At 33.4% G+C, this 21524-nt stretch overlaps 1 protein-coding gene and 2 pseudogenes across 1 annotated transcript; 2 read left to right on the forward strand and 1 right to left on the reverse strand.

Moving 5' to 3' along the window:
• LOC150035502 (beta-amyrin synthase 1-like) overlaps positions 1-21524 on the reverse strand; it is a 35701-nt pseudogene that overhangs the window by 854 nt on the left and 13323 nt on the right.
• LOC150035503 (uncharacterized) lies at positions 3716-4786 on the forward strand (annotated as a pseudogene).
• LOC150035504 (exopolygalacturonase-like) lies at positions 11936-13526 on the forward strand. The gene is made up of 4 exons (XM_090314876.1): positions 11936-12078; positions 12156-12458; positions 12574-13092; positions 13224-13526. Exons 1-4 carry the CDS (start codon positions 11950-11952, stop codon positions 13482-13484), a joined length of 1212 nt encoding a protein of 403 aa, XP_090171002.1. The 5' UTR covers positions 11936-11949; the 3' UTR covers positions 13485-13526.

Below are 21524 nucleotides of genomic sequence, written 5' to 3' on the forward strand. Positions count from 1 at the left end.
GGAAGCAGCCCAAAAAAGTATTTAAAAGTAAATGTATTTTTAAAGAAAGCTTTTTTTATTTTATTTTTTTTTATTTTGGTGTGTGAAGATTTGAAGAAATTTTGTATAAATCTTACAAACTATTTGTTTACCTCTAACCATGAAGGTACAGTCTCAGTAGGCTCCCAGGCTGCCATTCCACCATCTTTTGCCTATTTAGTTAAAGAACAAAAACTTAGTCCTTTAAATCGTTTAATTATGTCATAAATGAAAAGATATCATGAAAATAGAAAAAAAGCACATTATGTTAAATTTAGAATTATTTTAAAAACTACAACTCAAAATATTTTGAATTAGAATTACTATACCTGTAAAGAAAGTATTAAGTTGACTGCATCGAAAAAACATTGTGGTTCTATAGGATCTCCCACAATGTCTGGAGACATTGTTGAAAATATCAAACAACACTAGAACATTATTAATAATAAGAATTAGCACATTATTTACATTTTTAAAATTTATACATCTTATTAAAAAAATTAGTTCATATTAATTACCATTAAATTTTCTGCTGTACAATCAGAAACTTGCCATCCATGATCTTGATCAGAGAATGTCCATCCTCCTTTTGACATGTGACGATAAATTCTTTTGAAATCGCCATGAGGATTCTCTTTTATCTTCATATATATCTAAAAGGAAATTTTATGGAGTCGACAAATAAATAAAATATAAAACGTATATCAAGATAGAATCGACACATATATTTACATGGTTTATTAGTAAGATTTTAGCTACGTCCATGGATAGAAGGAGAGACCAAAATCGTAAATAATATAATTATGCCAAAAACGAATTCAACTTAAGTTTTAGGGGTAGCGTCCCCAAACCCCACAAGGTGCATCATTCCTAGACCCCGACTTGCTAGTCAATCAATAAGATCCTTGTACTTGGTCTTTTGAAACATCAGATATCACATTCAAGATATCCCAAACAAATAAAATTTACGAAATTTCGCTAAATCATGCTCATTAACAGTTCATCCATGGACAAGATATGTACTTGTGATTTTTTTTATGATGTCATTCCCTTTTCTAAGTGTGTCTGAGAATTCTTCATGAAGATTAGTAGCAAGAATTGCTTGAATGGCAATGGCAACATCCCAAGATTGACTACCAAAGCTCTACTCAGGCAAGAATATATATATATATATATATATATATATATATATAAATGTAATGGGAAATATATATGTTTAATTTATAACATGCTTGAAAAAAAAAATAATAAAGGAATAATATACTAACTTGCATCTTCATTCCATCTTCTCCAACCCATAAGTAATCTTTGACTCTACAAGATGTTTCTTGTAAGCTTCACCATTAGGGTCGTCTGCCCAGCAAGCAATCATGCATAACAGTTACATGTTTATTAGACTACGACCATGTCAATTATATAACTAATAGTGTCACTTACACTCCTTTAGATCCCAAAAATAATATATAATACTATTCCATAAATTAAAAATTCCTCAGCTGATCAATTATTAATGGTGTTCTTGAATTTTTTTAGTTCGATCATTTGTATCCATACAAACATTCGAAACTATGATTGAGTCCTCAACTTTGTTAATTTTTGCATCAATAAATGAGTAATGATTAGTCTCATGCATCCCCCTCTCATATATAAAAACAAAATAAAAATAAAAAATATATTTAAGTGCATCCCGAATCATACCTATTTTTTTTGCATTCAATTTAATTAATTATTTTTTTAATATATTGTAATCATCACTTGGTGTAAATGATGAGAAATAGATACATAGAGATATGTGTATTTTGGAATACACCCAAATATTATCATAAAAATAATTCAATTTAAAAAGGAATTTTTATTTGGAAGTATCTAAGCTACACAAAAATAGTGCGGGTGAATAAATACCTTTGCCCAATAATGTTGAGCTCGACTCCATTTAATGTTAGTGTAAGATTGAGTATAGATTTCTTGTCGTAGTTGTCAAATAAGAGGAGTGAGAGGTCCCACAAGGCGCTTCCCATGTAAGTATGACATTGGAAGACATGTCAATCGACAACAGCAAAAAATTGCTCTTGAATTCATAGCTACTTTTTCTGATCCAAACATCCAAACTTCTGATGGCATTGGGATTGTTCCCTTCCACTCGTACACCCCCAAAATCTATATAATATTCATATGGAATTACTCACTTTAATAGAAATTAGGTAAAAAGAAAAAAAAGGAAAATTATAATTTTGATCAATAAGTTTTGGGTCTAGCTAATTTTTATTTGGTTCTTAGATTTTATAATACTAATGTCTGCATCTACGAAGTTTCGGACTTTCAAGACAACGTTGACTCAAAAGTTCATACTTCCATTTAAGGATGAACCCTCGGTCTTGCAATTTTCTCCCCAACAATATTCTCATAGAGCAAGATCATTGGACATCGTTCGTCAATGAACGATTGAGTGAAGAATGGGAGGTAAGTCATTCACAATAAATTACATGTCAACATTATCATTGTTTTGATAGATAACTTCAACTAGATTTTTTTACAGAAAATCAGTCGTCTTAAAAAAGAAAGACGTGCAAAATGTGTATATAATCACCACATTTCTCGGAAGGGCTATGCGAATCTTGCTCAAGAATTAGTGAGTTATTCGACTTAAATTAAATCTTTTATACTAATATATTTATACTAATTATATATGTATGTTCATGTAGAACCTATCGAATGACATTTCTTATCGGGCGATTTAATGAAAAGAAGTAAGAAAAGGGAAGAATAATGAATACTTTGATGAAGTTATTCGAGAATGTGCCAATCGGATTGTAAGTATATATTGTGCAAAGTTTAAGATGACATATATATAATGTTTGAAACTTGTGATTATATAGATATTGTGTGAAAATTGTAATATGTTTATAGGATAAATTGGCTGAAGTCTATGAAGGTGAAGATGTTTTCACCAAAGCATTGGGTACGGAGGAACATTGGAGACGTGTTAGAGGAATGGGTGATTTGGTTTCCCATTCTCAATATTTCAAATTAGTAAAACCAAAGTCCTCAATGAGCCAAGAAATTGAAGGAGGCTCTAGTGAAAAAAATGTTTGACATAGTAAAGTGTCAAGAGAAAGAACTCACAGCAGAAAATCTCATCAGTTCAAATCATCTGTTGGAAGTGTTGCACTAAGTGCATCTGAAGAAGAAGATACTGAGAAGATGTCTAAAGAAGATTTGGAGGTAATTTATTTGTTTTGACTTTTAAATTTTAATCATATTGTACGTGTTTAACCATGCATGACATAAGTTCTTTTAAATTTGTTAAGGAGACACCATGCCACTTGGCTATAGTAACTGTAGATAACATTGTTGCAGTAGCCATAACATTTGATGATGACGTGTCATGCTTAATTGTTAAAGTTCTGATTGACATTGTCATTAGAGAAGATTTGACTATACCAATTCTTGTGAAGGGTAAAATAGAGTTCTTAAAACAAGCAATGGCAACTTCGTAAAATGGCCTCGTGGTTGACGAGAAAAAAGTATGTCTCATTTTCAGTATATGAGTTTGGTTATTTATTATTTTTCCTACTTTGAATTTTTGTAACTTTGATTATGGTAGGACCATTCAACAATTAAGAGCTTCAGCCAGTTCTCCAAATATACTAATGCCAATGGTACCATCAAACTATTGAAAGGACATGCCATGCATAACATGAACGATGTAGACATGATCCGTATCACTTTTGACGAGCATGTATTTGGAAGAGACAAATTTATTTATTTAGGCTGCGATGATTTGACCCAATATTGCAATATGGTTGAAATAGGCTACTTGTGTATTTTGACATATATTGCGTAAGTATTACTCGTCTAGATTCACTCATGTATACTTTGTTTCATGTTTAAATAATGACTTTTACTTTTTTTAGGTATCTTTGGGATGAATGTGGTCGTGATATTACGAAGAAGTTTTTTATAATGGAGCAAGCAAGAATATCGCCACACGTGAAGTCTCAAGATATCCGATCAAGAAATTTAGCGAATCAACTAGAATTGGCTAATTTAGACCAATTAGTCCTCATTCCATATAACACAGGGTAAGTAGATACAAGTTCTTAAGTTATCTTTAATTTGCATTATACACGTACTAATATTTCAAAATTGTTGCTTATTATAGTTATCATTGGATATTGATTATAATCAATCTATAAGAAAATTGTGTTTATATTTTGGACTCTCTTCGAAGTAAGCTTCAAGGGTATTTTCATCGAGTTATAAATATGTAAGTGTAATTGAACTTTCTTAGCTCTTAATTGAAGTATTTATGTTTAACTTATGTTTTCAAACTATTTAGTGGATTGAAAACATGGCAAGCCAAGACGATCTCCAACACCATCGATCTTCTCCAAAATTGAAACTTGTAAAGGTAAATTTGCATTCATTTTTTTAACAATTTATGTTCATTCAAACATAAGAATAATTGTTTTCAACTTCTTTATATGCAGCGCCCTCGTCAAGTAGATTATGTAGGATGTGGGTACTATGTGCAAAAAGTATATACACGAAATAGTGCATAATCCTACTACTCCCGTTACTAGTCTGGTACGTAAATTATTTATTTTTTATATAGTACTAGATTTAATTTAATAAATGGATGTAAACTTATGTTGAATTTATCTTTTTTTTTTCCTCTTTGTAGTTCAATACAAAAGATGCATATACCCAAGGAGAGATTGACGTAATTCGAACCCAATGGACAAGTTTTGTTGGCCAATTTATGTAAGGATGTAATTCTTGTTTTTTGTCTCAATAGAATGTAAATGCTAGCTTAGAATGAATGTAAATTTATCTAACTATAATCTTTGTGAATGGAATTAGTACTAATTGATATTTTTGAATGAGAGAAATGATGGCTTGGTGTAAGTATTCTATGAAAGTCTGGTATTGTTTTGCAAATGTTGGTGATTAGTGTATTTATTTCATATTTTGATGAGTATATGTAATGGATTGTAAATATTGATTCTTGTTTTTGAATAAAATCATAGGTGGAAGACATGATTTGTTTATTATTGGAAGATTTATGTATAATATATTTTTATTGCGTTCATGGGGTATTTGGTGTTAAGTATTCATGGAATTAGTACTAATTGATATTTTTGAATAAGAGAAATGATGGCTTGGTGTAAGTATTCTATGAAAGTCTGGTATTGTTATGCAAATATTGGTGATTAGTGTGTTTATTTCATATTTTGATGAGTATATGTAATGGATTAGAAATATTGATTCTTGTTTGTGGATAAATTCATAGGTGGAAGACAAATATTGATGGGCTTGCCATGCAAATTTTTATATACTTTTTAATATAAAACAATGATGGACATGTCCTGACCCAACACGAAAGGTATAATGTCATTTTTAACTTATTGACCAAAAAAATAGATTCGACAACGGAATTAAAAAAAAAAGTTGAGCTTTAATGTCGGTTAAGAATTTTTAAAAAATAACACAGGCTTTAATGTCGGTTGTAACCGACATTGAAGGCCTTGAATGTCGGTTGCAATCGACATTAAAGACTGTGTTATTAAAGCCCTTTAATGTTGGTTTAAAACCGACATTAAGGGCAATCGACATTAAAGGGCTTCAATAACGCTATCTTTAATGTCGGTTGTTAACCGACATTAAATCCTGAAATTGTTTTAGTGATGCCTTAAGTGATATCCTAAATAGGTCTGTAGTATAAGGATTAAGGTGGGATACCTGATCCTGGTGACAATACGGATACGACCCGCTTTGTAGAGGTTTGCAAGTGTTGTAAACTGCTATTGATGGTAGATCCTGACCATTCATGTGGAGACATGCAAGCGGGGGTGTCCTATAACAAAGAGTTTGTATAAGACCGGACCACGAGATGACTAGACTTTGTATATAACGCCGTTGATATTGGAGACTTACATCTCGCCTAAACGACCATAGATGACATGACCTCAATCCTGAGTGTTTTGGGAACTCCTGCCTTTGAGGGCGGTTCTTTGATTAGTATGGGTGAGAGTGGCCAGATTGCCAACTCAACATACCTACTTTTTTGGGGACTTGTCTGATCTGAGAGCTGGAAACTCACTTACACAAGATGGAATTCACTTCTTTCTTGAAGCAGAGATAAGTAGAGAGATTACTCCCTTAAGGGCTGATTCCGGGGCTTGAACATAGTGGCCAAGACTCCTCTTTGGAAGAGAGGACTCAGTCATAGTTAGACTATGACTTATGTTCATTAGAGGATTCAGTGGTACTTAAGAAGTTAGATGTAACTACAGGGGCATAATGGTTATTGGCCGAGCTGTACTTACGAGCGATCTGTAAAGGGTTGTCGCACTGTTGATTGGTTAAGATGGACACATAGTATATATGTGGTAAAGAGCGTTCAACTGTCGATCTTTAGTGAAGTATCTGGAGATTGATGGATGGTGGATCACGTGACTAAAGAGTTTAGTTAGTTAAGGATCAGTTCTTGATGTTGATTTGAAATGTTGAAATTGACCAGAGGTAATTCGATTATATATAATATGATCGGTATGATGTATGAGATACATCTAGTGGAGGATTAATGTAAATGAGATTTACATTTAGTATCATGGAATAATAAAAAGAGCTATGGTTTATATGTTACATGAGATGAAATATTAAAACTATAGGTTATAAATATGATATGGTAAGTTAGTTATCATTTATATTTATAATAATATTAATTATTGGATAATTAACTCTTTTTCTCTAACAACCAATTGAGTGGGAGGTTAATGGTGGTTTCATGGTAACCGTGAGGTAAAAGAAAAAATGTTTTTCCTAATTTTAGTAATATTTTGTAAGTTTTTGCAAAATTGTAAATTAGAGATTTTCCAATGTTGAAAAAATACTCATGGGAAATTGTCAAGTAAGTTGGATTTACTAGGCGACAGCTTGGAGTAAGGTAAATGATCGTGGTGTTAGTAAGCGACAAACACTTAGCTAAGCGATGAGCTAAACGATCGCATAGCTTTTGCTAGACGATCGTATAACTTTTCCTAAACGATTGAGTATAGACCTATACGATAGGTTCTGCCATCTCCTACTTGCCCATTCATTTACACAATTGTATTTCCTCCTACTTTTTACCTTAAACAAAGTCCATACAGAGCCCACCCTCTGGATTCTCACACCGTGATTACCAAGATAGCCTTCTTGGTGGTGTTATACTCAACTCGACACTGTCGAGGTTTTGTGGAGGTCGTTCGTGTTATTCGGGGTGTTCATGATCGAGGCGATCACTGAGTTCGAGTGCACGGGGATCATGCAGTGTAGCGGTCGTGTTGGACGAGCATTCGTGTGTTGCTGTGATCGACCGTTCATGATCAAGGAGCTTTGTAATGAGTCAATTAAAGTGGGTTACTCTTGTCCTTGATCATTTGTATAGCATGCTATCATTTACGTATTTTTGCATAACCGTATGTTTATGTTTGTGATTGTAATTGTAAAGTTCATATACGATTATAATTTGAAATGATCATTTCCCTGCTCATGGAAATCCTTGTGTTCGATTTCTTTCAAGAAGTACCCTTTTAACCAAACTTTGTCCAAATTTGGACTTGGAGCACATTTCAACAAATAGAAACCCATAGTTCGTCCTTTTCGAATTCTATCTTGATCTTTCGTGCCAACGTTTGCCCATAGAGTTACCTTTTGAACCAAATTTTGTGGTCATCATAATGAAATGTAAGTCTCTATTATGAATGACGTTGTATAATGAGAGTAGTTATTCCGTGGTCCGATCTTATATAAACTGTGAAACCCAGATCTCCATATTCCTACTTAAGTAAGTGATTAAGGGGTTAAATAGGAGAAAGTTAAATCCTATGTTATGTAAATAATCTAATTATTTTACAATTTTCATAATATTTATAATAATTGTCACCTTCTGTGGATCAGCAATTACTAAGAGTGAATGTAAACTATAATGGTTAGGTATTATAGTTATGATAACTATATTTGATCCTGGAGTACGAGTAGAAAGGACCCTAAAAGGATAAAAAGAAGAGAAAATCTTGAAGACTTAAATCCTAAATAGTGAAGAAAGGATTGAAGAACTGAGGAAAATATAGAAAATTATTTGGTAAAATACGTGTGGATGTTGCACGGAGATACACCATATTCACAGTAGCTAACGAGATTGGAAGGAATGAGAGTGGAGAGAGCGATACCAGTGAGAGTGAGGCAGCGAGAGAATGGGAGAGAGCGAGAGAATGGGAGAGACAGCGAGATTGGAGAAGAGCAAGAGTTTGAGCGAGGAAGTTGGAGAGAGCGAGAGTTTGAGCGAGAAAGTTTGAGAGAGCGAGAGTGGAGGGAGCGAGATTGTGAGCGAAAATGGGAGAGAGTGAGAGTGGAAAGAGCGAGACCAGAAAGAAAGTGGGAGAGGGCGAGAGCGGAGAGAGCGAGAGCAGCCTGAACACCTCATTTGAACGTCACGCCCACGCGATCGAAGGAAATCGCCTGTGCATCGAACGGCCGGGTATTTATGTGTTGTATTTAGCCACGAACTTATAGATTATGCATTGAAAACCCTAAATTGAATACAAACAAAGCTTGAAGATGTAAGGGTAAACATCAATTTAAATTTAGTTGTCCGATTAAGAGAAATTCTTAGACCTTAAGAAATTGTGTTGGATGCGTTTGGGAAGAACACATTGAACCAAGGCGAAGTCAGCTTACGTTGATAAAGGGAGGATTAAACATTTGACCATGCAGCCAAGTAGGTGGTGTCAATACCATAGGATGTTTGGACACCTATAAATAGAGCCTTTGGGATTTCATTTTCAAATCACAAATCATAAAATTCGTAAAAAGAGGGGGAGAGTAGAGTGCATTGGACAGTGAGGGTGGAGGAGAATGCATCAACTTGAGACTAGGAGATCTCCCAATCTATTCGAGCGTTTGATGTAATTCTAAAGCCATTTGAAAGATAAGAGAGTATAGTATTCATGGTCAGGCTGTCGGAGAAGAAGCTCTAAGGAATTGGGCTGGAGAATGAAAAAAAGAAAGAGGCGTCGAGCTATTGGGTAAGCTGGGCCAGTCTTGATGTTTGGATGATTCTGGCTAAACCATGAAGAGTTATGAGCTACACTTTTATGGTAATATTCTTGAGACATTTTAGAATAGTTTTGTAGAACGAAGTATCTCAAAATAAGGTTTAGAATTATGAGTAATCTAAGCTGTAAATTGGATCTGGATTCTAGGGGTAAAAAGGGAGCCCGAGGTAGAAAATGGAACTATTAGAAAGGCTCCTATGTAATTAAGGTGAGTGTTATAGCTTTGATCATTAACACATAGTGTGGGTGTTATAGCGTTATAGTTCCGATATATCGTGAGTATTATAGCTTTAATAATTAACACATAGTGTGAGTGTTTTAGCGTTATAGTTCCGATATATCGTGAGTGTTATGTTGCTTTGATAAATAAAGAATATTGTGTGTTTATACAGTGTTGATAGTAAATGCATATTATGAGTATTCACTTAGCTTTATACTCTGATATTGGAATATATGCATCTGTAGATATAAAATACATGCTTTTGGTGATATAATGATTGCCATGATATTGTTTGTGTAGTAACTATGGAAACTGCAATTATGCCCGAGATGTGGTTAGCATGCTTAACAAAAGGTGCTTGGCAGGAAAAATTGGTCGCTTCGATCGGGGGAAAATATGGTTGGGTTCGGTCAGCAAGAAATAATAGTCGGTGACGACCGACGGGAAATATGGTCAAGTACCTAAGCATGACTAGTGGGATAAATAAAATGGTCGATGTGTACATTGGCGGGAATTGGGGTCATAGGAAGGTTTCCATAGATGATTGTATTGATTGATGATATGATATGCATGCTACGTGTAGCTTTTGGGATAAAGATTACTAGTTGCATGATTATATCTTTGACTGTGCATGAGTTATAATGCGAGTGTTGGCATGTGATTGATTTCCCAAAAATAATGATTTTCAAAGTGATTTTCATCTTAAAAGAACCACTCATTGGGCTTAGTATCTCACACTCTTCAAAATGTTTTCTTAATCCTCCCATCAGGTAGCAGAAGATGAGAAGTTCCAGGATGCTGCTAAGGTCAAGGTCTGCCACGTGCCCCAATTACACTTCCGGAGGATTTTTACGGTTGTCGTTGTAAACTTTGTTGTTAAGTCCTTAAGTTGTATTAACGTTATTTCACTATCGTAATAAAAGATGGGCCTACTTAATCCGTTATAGTTTATCTCTTTGACTTAATCATTCCGCTGTGTAGAAGTTATAGTATGGTATCAGAGTTATTCCGCAAGAATCATTAGACAGTAAGTGTCAGCTCAAGGGTTGATAACTGCTGCAGTCGCATCCCTCTTCCAGGTGTAGAAGGTGGTCTGGGGGTGGGGTGTGACATAAGCTGCTTTGTATAGAATACCCCCGCTCACATGCTTCCACATGAATGATGAAGATCAGATTACTTTTCAGCACTTTACAACAATTGTAACATCTACAAAACGGACCATACTCGTAGTGTCATTAGAATAAGGTATCCAGCCTTATTCATCTACTAGAAACAATTTAGGTTATCACTTAAACATGATCCACCAATATGTCTTACATATATGTTTAAACTACAAGATAACCTTGGATGTTAGTTTATCGATTTGTAGATTAATGTAATTAAATGTCAAATAAAACATCACATATTTTATTAGAAAGATAAGATGATTGTACAATACAATTATAAACTATAAGACCCTACGAAAGTTAGGGTATCAGCCACAATAGATAACTATAATGAAAATTCTTATTTATTTGGTTTATAAGATTCAGAAGTTTTTTCAATCCGCCTTGGATGGAGAATCCATTATAGGCATTTATAAATTTTTGTATGTCAAATAAGATTAGTGTCATTGATTTCAGAAAAAGTTGTCAATTTATCAATGTTGGGAGCCATTAGCCAATATTAAGGTAGATATAGGGGGCTCCTCTTCTTGCATTGTCCCACTTATAACGAGGGCTCATGTTGCCTTGAGAACTAACGTTCTTTACCAAAATTTGAAAATGGTCAGTTAATCATTATAAAGTTATTTTGGATATAATCCATCACAACATTATTGCTTTAAATAAATAGTTTATAAGTTAATCCAATTTTGTAAAATACTCTTTATTTGTTAAGATTCTTTATAAGAACACTTTGGACTATCTAAAACTGCTCGATAAGGTATACTAAACATTATTTAACTTATTATTTTTCTGAAAGCGGAAATTGATTTTTTTAATTTATTATAATTATCATTATTTTTTAAAGTTATTCCAAATAATATTTACAAGTGTTAAGGCAGAATATAGATCTATTTAAATTTCAGGTGAGATTCACATATATATTAATAAGGAAGTTTTTTGAATAATGAAAAATGAACCAACTTATTTACAAATATAGCATAATATCAAAATCTATTATTGATAAACGACTAGTCTAATTACCCTATTAATAAACTATTTAAATAAATTTATAGATATTTGAGACACACTTCTTACAAATAGCAATTTAAGTAATAATGTTTTGTTCAAACTTATTTTAAGCCACTTGTTGCACATTATGAGGTGTGGACATGCGTGTTGGTCTCATACTGAGAAATTTAAGGAATGAATTTTATCGGATTGAGAGAAATAGTCATTCAAATGTTGTAGGAATGACTAATTTTTTGATAAACAAATGATGATTTAACTTCAACCTTTGATTGAATCTTTGATAAATATAGTAAATGGAAGTTGGAAGAGAATTTTGAACACAATTCGATTTTCTTCTACCATATAAAGAGGGTCGAATGAATTTGCATATTCATTCAAATTTCTAAGGTAACAATTATAAACAAAAAAGAGATTAGACTAAGTAAAAGGCGTAGAAATGATTGGATTGAGATCAAACATCGTAGCATTATTATCTTTGTTGTTATTGTTGGCATCTACAACTGAAGGTCAATCCATTTTTGATGTTACTAAGTATGGTGCCAAACCTAATACTGATATTACTCAGGTAAGTATATGTATAATTAATAAAAAAAATAAATTTATATAGAAGATTTTAATTTGATGAAATAATTCAACTTACAGGCCTTAGCAAATGCATGGAAGGAAGCATGTGCATCGACCACTCCAAGTAAATTGTTGATTCCAAAAGGAGTTTACCAATTAAGTCAGTCTAACCTCAAAGGTCCTTGCAAGAGTGTTCCTATTGAGGTTCAAGTCGAAGGGACATTACAAGCTCCTCTCCATCCAACAGGAGATGGATTGGTTATTTTCGAATATATTGATCAACTAACATTGTCAGGCACGGGAGTTTTTGATGGTCAAGGAAAAACAGGTTGGGAAAAGAATGATTGCCATAAAAATAAAATATGTACCAAACTTCCAATGGTAAAATCTCTAATTATATATATTCCCCAATTGATATATAATTTAAAACACATAATTTCAATTGTCTTCAACTCATAGTTTTTTCCTCTCTCTCTTTTTTGTTTAAACGTTTCAGAATTTGAAGTTCAATTTCGTCACCAATTCAATAGTGAAGGACATTACTTCCTTGGATAGTAAGAATTTCCACATCAATCTTTTGGGCTGCAAGAATTTTACTTTTCAACACGTGACAATCATTGCACCGGACCATAGCCCCAACACCGATGGGATTCACATAAGTAGCTCAGAAGAGATTAACATTCTCGATTCAAAAATCGCAACTGGGGATGATTGTGTGTCTGTTGGAGACAGCAACAAACATATAACTATTACTGGTGTAACTTGCGGTCCAGGACATGGCATTAGCATAGGAAGCTTAGGCAAGTACACCAAGGAAAAAGATGTGATAGGAATTACCGTTAAAGCATGCAAAATAATCAATACTTCAAACGGTGTCAGGATCAAAACATGGCCAGATTCTGCTGGCGCATTCGCAGCCTCTGACATGCATTTCGAAGATATTGAAATGGTTAACGTCAGCAATCCTGTCATTATAGACCAAGAATATTGTCCATGGAATCAATGCAACCGAAAGGCATGTATTGAAATTATTCCTCTAATTCATTTTAAACTTAGTTACTTCAAGAAATATTCTTTTTTTTCTTTTAAAGAAAAGTGCAAACTTGAGGTATAATCATATCAATAATTTTTTTTGGTGTGTTTTAGGTTCCATCAAAAATTAAGATCAGCAACGTCAGTTTCAAAAATATCAGAGGCACTTCTGCTACTCCGGTCGCAGTCAAACTTCTTTGCAGCAAAAGTATACCATGTGAAGGTGTAGAAGTTGCTGATATTGACCTCACTTATAGTGGAAGTCGAGGATCGATTACATCTCAATGTGCAAATGTCAAGCCCACCATTTCTGGAAAGCAAAACCCACATATATGTGCTGAACCTGCTCCTGTTGATGCTCCATCAACAGATTAATCTTTTTAACAATGGTACAAGTCAACAAAACCATATGTGAAGTTTATCATATCTCTATTTCACAATATTTTTGTTTTACTTCTAACTTAATGAGAAGTTCAATCATAAATTTCTACCTTAAATGGTCAATTCTATCAATCTCAATCTTAGACCTAATTAAGTGAGTCATATAATTTATTTTAATGTTTTAATAAATATAACATTAGATAAGAATTTCACTTTCACCAACACTATACTCTTAAATTTGAAAAGTTTCATCTAACTCTATTGAGTTTTAAATTTGTTTCCTAAAAAAACACTGAAGAGTTTTTCTCTAAGATGATGGAAATTATTGTGACTACTCATGTGTAAAAATTAATTTCTGATTGATGTTGTAAATGATGCGAAGAATATATTTTCTTTTGTTATTAGCAATGATATATATGTGGGGAGAATGATATTTAGCAACGATATTAATCTATTAGATAGTTGAAATAAAGTTGTAGATATTATAATACATGCCTTTGAATTTTTACACGTTAACTCTCACAAATTAGTTTTTTAAACAATATTAAAGTTGAAAATTAAGAAAATTATAATAGATGGCAAAATTAGTCATTACCATTTTACCAATATGTTGTGACACAAATAAATATTTCAAAATTATTATTTTAAATCTTTTTTGTGAAACAATATGAATGTTTTTATGTAATTTTTTTAGTACGATCAATAACTGATATACCATTACTTTTGTCTATCACGGGTAGGCCACAATCATGAACCACTCATATATCACCATATTTATGTGTACCACTAATTGACAAATTTTTTTAGTTGGTGAAATTTTCAACTTAACCCAAGTTGAAAATTAGTTTGACCCAACTCAACTCTTATAATTTGCATCAAAGTTGGTTGGGGCCTTTCAGGTTATAAAATTTTCTGAATGCCCTCATCTTAGCACCCTTATCAATTTCTATGTTTATCATCATATTTTTTTGAGATTTTTTTTTTCATATTTATCATTGATAGACTATTCGATATTTTCATCAACATTGCTTACGAGACCCTCCTAACATCTACAAAATTAAATTACCCCCTCTTTTTTTGAGTAAGATATACATAGAGAAATTTGAACAACATACCTCACGTTCGTTATGAAGTATGAAATAAAAAAATTGCAATTTTTTCAAAGTTAAATTTCTTAAATAAGAACCTTTGAATTTTTAAATATTGAGTTTGGAAATGAAGTTTAAAATAAAATAAGTTGCCTACTTTCTAAAACGGATTTATGAAATAAGAACTTTTCTTTTTCAAACGGTTAGGTTTGCCCTTTTTTTTTTTTTTTTTTTTTTTTTTAAGTTTTAGAGTCAAAGTTTATTTAATGAATATCTAAATTTGGAGTATAACTTGTTGGAATGTATGCCTTAAAGCCTCGTAGTTAATAAGTTATTTGAAATAATGATTGATTATCTTAGATATGCAATTATAGATTAAGGAAATATTTGAGGTTATATTATGTAACTTGAACAGTATGTGATAGACATACAAATGGATCACGTTCAAGTAATAACCTAAATAGTTTGTAGTATATCTATAAGGTTGAGTGTCTTATCTTGGGGACACTATGGATACGTCCCATTTTGTAAATGTTACAAGAGTTGTAAGTGTTATAAACGATTTAATTCAAGTCGTTCATGTCAAGACATGCACGTGGGGGTATCCTATACTGGGAGCACGAAATGATTAAACTCTCTTTATAACATTGTTGACTAAAGAGATTATCATACTCGACCTTAATCCTGAGTGAGTAATGAACTCCTGTTTAGGAGACCAACCCTGTTATTTGTATGAGTGAGAGTGGCCTGACTCGCCGACTCAATAAGCCTATCATTTTAGTGATTTGTCCAAGTAGGGAGCTAAGAACATAGATACACAAGGTGGAATTTACTCCTTCTCGTCTTCAGGATAAAAAGATGAGTTGCTCCCTTAAGCGTTGACTTTGGATCTCGAACAAAGAGACCCCTCCCTCTCATTGGCTCGAGAGGGTTTTGTCTATGATAAGACCATAAACAATTTGTTCATTAGAAGATCAGTGAGACTTAAGTAGTAAGAGATAATCACAAAAGTAAAACGGTAATTTGACCCAATTAAAGTTACGAGAAATTCGTGAAGGGTTGACTTACTGATAATTGGTTATATTCATAAACACAGAAATATATCTACAGTGCAAAGACTGCAGTTGTGGGTCTTTAGTTTTGTGACCCATAACTAATAAATCTTGATTAATTTAATATAAGAGTTTAATCAATTAATCTTGTATCATTGGAACTTCTAATCTGTTAGTCTATTAGGTTCACCCTATGTGAAACCCGGATCTCCATTTTCCTACTTAAGTAAGTGATTAAGGGGTTAATTAGGAGAAAGTTAAATCCTATGTTATGTAAATAATCTAATAATTTTACAATTGTCATAATAACTGTAATAATTGTCACCTTCTGTGGATCAGCAATTAGTAAGAGTGAATGTAAACTATAATAGTTAGGTATTATAGTTACGATAACCATATTTGATTCTGGAGTACAAGTAGAGAGGACCCTAAAAGGATAAAAAGAAGAGAAAACCTTGAAGACTTAAATCCTGAATAGTGAAGAAAGGATTGAAGAACTGAGGAAAATATAGAAATTTATTTGGGAAAATTCGTGTGGAAGTTGCACGGAGATAAACCATATTCACAGTAGCTAACGAGATTGGAAAGAATGAGAGTGGAGAGAGCGACACCAGCGAGAGTAGAGGCAGCGAGAGAATGGGAGAGAGCGAGATGGGCTGAGCGAGAGACTGGGAGATGGCGAAGTTGGAGAGAAAGGGTTGAGAGAAAGAAGGAGAGAGCGACGCTGGCGAGATTGGAAAGAGCGATGCTGGCGAGATTGGAGAGAGCGAGATGCTTAGCGAGAAACCTGGAGAGAGCGACACTTCCAAGATCCAAGCTAGTAAGAAGGCTAGAGAGAGTGAGATGCTTAGCGAGAAACATGGAGAGAGCGCCACTACCGAGAGCCAAATGAGTGAGAAGGCTGAAGAAAGCGAGATCCTTAGCGAGAGTGGAGAAAGTGAGAGTTTGAGCGAGAAAGTTGGAGACAGTGAGAGTGGAGAGAGCGAGATTGTGAGTGAGAAAGTAGGAGAGAGCGAGAGTGGAAAGAGAGAGACCAACGAAAAAGTGGGAGAGAGCAAGAGCGGAGAGAGCGGAGCAGCCTGAATGCCTCATTTGAACATCACGCCCACGCGATCGAAGGAAACCTCCTATGCATTGAACGACCGGGCATTTATGTGTTGAATTTGACCACGATCTTATAGATTATGCATTGAATACAAACAAAGCTTGAAGATGTAAGGGAAAACGTCAATTAAAATTTAGGTGTCCAATTAAGAGAAATTCTTAAACCATAAGAAATTGTGTTGGATGTGTTTGGGAAGAACACATTGAACCAAGGTGAAGTCAGCTTACGTTGATAAAGGGAGAATTAAACATTTAGCATGCAGCCAAGTAGGTGGTGTCAACACCATAGGAGGTTTGGACGCCTATAAATAAAGACTTTGGGATTTCATTTTCAAATCACAAATCATAAAAATTGTAAAAACATGGGGAGAGTAGAGTGCATTAGACAGTGAGGGTGGAAGAGAATGCATCAATTTGAGAAGAGGAGATCTCCCAATCTACTTGAGTGTTTGATGTAATTTCAAAGCCATCTGAAAGATAAGAGAGTATAGTGTTCATGGTGATGCTGCCGGAGAAGAAGCTCTAGGGAATTGGGCTGAAGAATGAGAAAAAGATAGAGGGATCGATCTATTGGTTAAGCTGAGCCAGTCTTGATGTTTGGATGATTCCGGCTAAACCATGAAGACTTATGAGCTGAGATTTTCTGGTAAGATTCTTAAGACATTTTAGAATAGTTTTGTAGAAGGAAGTATCTTAAAATAAGGTTTAGAACTAGGAGTAATCTAAGCTGTAATTGAATCTAGATTCTAGGGGTAAAAAGGGAGCTCGAGGTAGAAAAAGGAACTATTAGAAAGGCTTCTAAGCAATTAAGGTGAGTGTTATAGCTTTGATCATTAGCACATAGTGTGAGTGTTATAGCGTTATAGTTCCAATATATCATGAGTGTTATAGATTTGATAATTAACACATAGTGTGAGTCTTATAGCGTTATAGTTTCGATATATCGTGAGTGTTATAGCGTTGATAATTAACACATAGTGTGAGTGTTATATCGTTATAGTTTTGATATATCGTGAGTGTTATGTTGCTTTGATAAATAAAGAATATTGTGTGTTTATACAGTGTTGATAGTAAATGCATATTATGAGTATTCACTTAGCTTTATACTCTGATATTTGAATAAATGCATCTGTAGATACAAAATACATGCTTTTGGTGATAGGATGATTGCCATGATATTGTTTGTGTGTGACTGTGGAAACTGAGATTATGCCCGGGATATAGTTAGCATGTTTAACAAAAGGTGCTTGGCTGGAAAAATATGGTTCGCTTTCGGTCGGGGGAAAATATGGTCGGCTTCGGTCGGCGGGAAATAATAATCGGTGACGACCGACGAGAAATATAGTCAAGTACTTAAGCATGACTAGCGGGATAAATAAAATGGTCGATGTGCATATTGGCGGGAATTGGGGTCATAGGAAGGTTTTCATAGATGATTGTATTGATTGATGATATTATATGCATGCTACGTGTAGCTTTTGGGATAAAGATTACTGGTTGCATGATTATATCTTTGACTGTGCACGAGTTATAATACGAGTGTTGGCATGTGATTGATTTCCCAAAAATGATGATTTTCAAAGTGAATTTCATCTTAAAAGAACCACTCACTGGGCTTAGTAGCTCACACTCTTCAAAATGTTTTCTTAATGCCCTCCCCCCCAGGTAGCGGAGTTCTAGGATGCTGCTAAGGTCAAGGTTTGCCAAGTGCCCCAATTACACTTCCGGAGGATTTTTACGGTTGTCGTTGTAAACTTTGTTGTTAAGTCCTTAAGTTGTATAAACGTTTATCACTGTCGTAATAAAAGATGGGCCTACTTAACCCGTTATAGTTTATCTCCTTGACTTAATCATTCCGCTGTGTATAAGTTATAGTATGGTATCAGAGTTATTCCGCAAGAATCATTAGGTAGTAAGTGTCAGCTCAAGGGTTTATAACTGCTGCAGTCGCATCCCTCTCCCAGGCTAAGAAGGTGGTCTGGGGGTGGGGTTTGATACCCTGCTAACTCATTAAGGATAAAACAAGAAATATTTAGTTTTGGAAGAATTTGAATTGTTTAAATTATAAGGGAACTTAAGTTAATTGTATATATTGTGTAACCCGAAGGTACACAAATCAGTCATAATGTGCACATATACAGTCAAATGTGTACATCTTCCTAGATAAGAAAAATAACAAGAACCCTATAACTGTGCATGCATTAGTTTGCATATAACTCCTTTGTTATATGTACAATCATTTAGCTTATGGGTAAGATTTCCAAAATATCCTCAGTCATCTTTACATAACACCATGGTCAAAACAGTCCATTCAGACAATATCATTAAGTCATGCTGTTCGATCAGTAAAAATTAACAATTCAAACAGTGTAGAATGACTAGTCTAATCAGTCTAAAAAAACAATCCAAGCAGTCTAAAGTAAACAGTCCGAGTAGTATAAAGTATACAGTCCAAGTAGTCTAAAGTATACAGTCCAAGTGGTAAGGATGACTGGTTCGAAGGCGAACCTATAGAAAGTCACCTCAAATTACAAGTCCAAATATTGTTCCGCAAGTAAACAATCGGTAACCAACTAAAAAATGCGAAATAGAACCAACAACACAAATTCCAAATTTTAACCAATCTAAAATAGACCGAATTTCATTGATCAATTCCAAAAACAACTCCAAGTAACTTACTCAAAGTAAAGCTTGATCAACAATCACTCCAAAATTTCAGTCTGTAAAATCTCCACCAAAACAGATTTTAATTCCAATCGAGAACATCTAATTTCTTTCCAAAAACTCCAATTTCAACCTTAAAATAAAACCCAAAAGATTTTAGGCTAAGAACTTGATGGACATTCAAGAATTCCACGCGCACGAGAAACAAAGAGGGGAGAGAGAGAGAGAAAAAATTAATTTCTTTTTCCTTTTTTTTCTCTCTCTTACTTTTCATAAAAATCAAATTGCACAAAATAAAATGAATTATCTTAATAAAATAATCCAAATTTTAAATCGCACGCCAAATTGGTAAATTTTAAATCTAAATTTCAACCACCAAAATCGGTGGTTGAAAGCAAAATTTCAATATAGACATTGAAATTTTGTTATACTTATAAATACTTTAGTTTATTTTCTTGTGTTCGGAAGCAGCCCAAAAAAGTATTTAAAAGTAAATGTATTTTTAAAGAAAGCTTTTTTTATTTTATTTTTTTTTATTTTGGTGTGTGAAGATTTGAAGAAATTTTGTATAAATCTTACAAACTATTTGTTTACCTCTAACCATGAAGGTACAGTCTCAGTAGGCTCCCAGGCTGCCATTCCACCATCTTTTGCCTATTTAGTTAAAGAACAAAAACTTAGTCCTTTAAATCGTTTAATTATGTCATAAATGAAAAGATATCATGAAAATAGAAAAAAAGCACATTATGTTAAATTTAGAATTATTTTAAAAACTACAACTCAAAATATTTTGAATTAGAATTACTATACCTGTAAAGAAAGTATTAAGTTGACTGCATCGAAAAAACATTGTGGTTCTATAGGATCTCCCACAATGTCTGGAGACATTGTTGAAAATATCAAACAACACTAGAACATTATTAATAATAAGAATTAGCACATTATTTACATTTTTAAAATTTATACATCTTATTAAAAAAATTAGTTCATATTAATTACCATTAAATTTTCTGCTGTACAATCAGAAACTTGCCATCCATGATCTTGATCAGAGAATGTCCATCCTCCTTTTGACATGTGACGATAAATTCTTTTGAAATCGCCATGAGGATTCTCTTTTATCTTCATATATATCAAAAAGGAAATTTTATGGAGTCGACAAATAAATAAAATATAAAACGTATATCAAGATAGAATCGACACATATATTTACATGGTTTATTAGTAAGATTTTAGCTACGTCCATGGATAGAAGGAGAGACCAAAATCGTAAATAATATAATTATGCATCGAAAAAACATTGTGGTTCTATAGGATCTCCCACAATGTCTGGAGACATTGTTGAAAATATCAAACAACACTAGAACATTATTAATAATAAGAATTAGCACATTATTTACATTTTTAAAATTTATACATCTTAAAAAAATTAGTTCATATTAATTACCATTAAATTTTCTGCTGTACAATCAGAAACTTGCCATCCATGATCTTGATCAGAGAATGTCCATCCTCCTTTTGACATGTGACGATAAATTCTTTTGAAATCGCCATGAGGATTCTCTTTTATCTTCATATATATCAAAAAGGAAATTTTATGGAGTCGACAAATAAATAAAATATAAAACGTATATCAAGATAGAATCGACACATATATTTACATGGTTTATTAGTAAGATTTTAGCTACGTCCATGGATAGAAGGAGAGACCAAAATCGTAAATAATATAATTATGCCAAAAACGAATTCAACTTAAGTTTTAGGGGTAGCGTCCCCAAACCCCACAAGGTGCATCATTCCTAGACCCCGACTTGCTAGTCAATCAATAAGATCCTTGTACTTGGTCTTTTGAAACATCAGATATCACATTCAAGATATCCCAAACAAATAAAATTTACGAAATTTCGCTAAATCATGCTCATTAACAGTTCATCCATGGACAAGATATGTACTTGTGATTTTTTTTATGATGTCATTCCCTTTTCTAAGTGTGTCTGAGAATTCTTCATGAAGATTAGTAGCAAGAATTGCTTGAATGGCAATGGCAACATCCCAAGATTGACTACCAAAGCTCTACTCAGGCAAGAATATATATATATATATATATATATATATATATATATATA

The sequence above is a fragment of the Benincasa hispida genome, chromosome 6 (genome assembly GCF_027475165.1).
Source record: "Benincasa hispida cultivar pf3 chromosome 6, pf3_genome.v1.1, whole genome shotgun sequence".
In the NCBI taxonomy this organism is placed as follows: domain Eukaryota; kingdom Viridiplantae; phylum Streptophyta; class Magnoliopsida; order Cucurbitales; family Cucurbitaceae; genus Benincasa; species Benincasa hispida.

What these genes read in the sequence shown, in the direction of transcription:
- LOC150035504 (XM_090314876.1), top strand. Translation starts at nt 11,950, where the DNA reads ATGATTGGATTGAGATCAAACATCGTAGCATTATTATCTTTGTTGTTA. An exon ending in CTAATACTGATATTACTCAG is followed by an intron (nt 12,079 to 12,155) that starts GTAAGTATATGT and finishes TTCAACTTACAG; the next exon opens with GCCTTAGCAAATGCATGGAA. An exon ending in TATGTACCAAACTTCCAATG is followed by an intron (nt 12,459 to 12,573) that starts GTAAAATCTCTA and finishes TAAACGTTTCAG; the next exon opens with AATTTGAAGTTCAATTTCGT.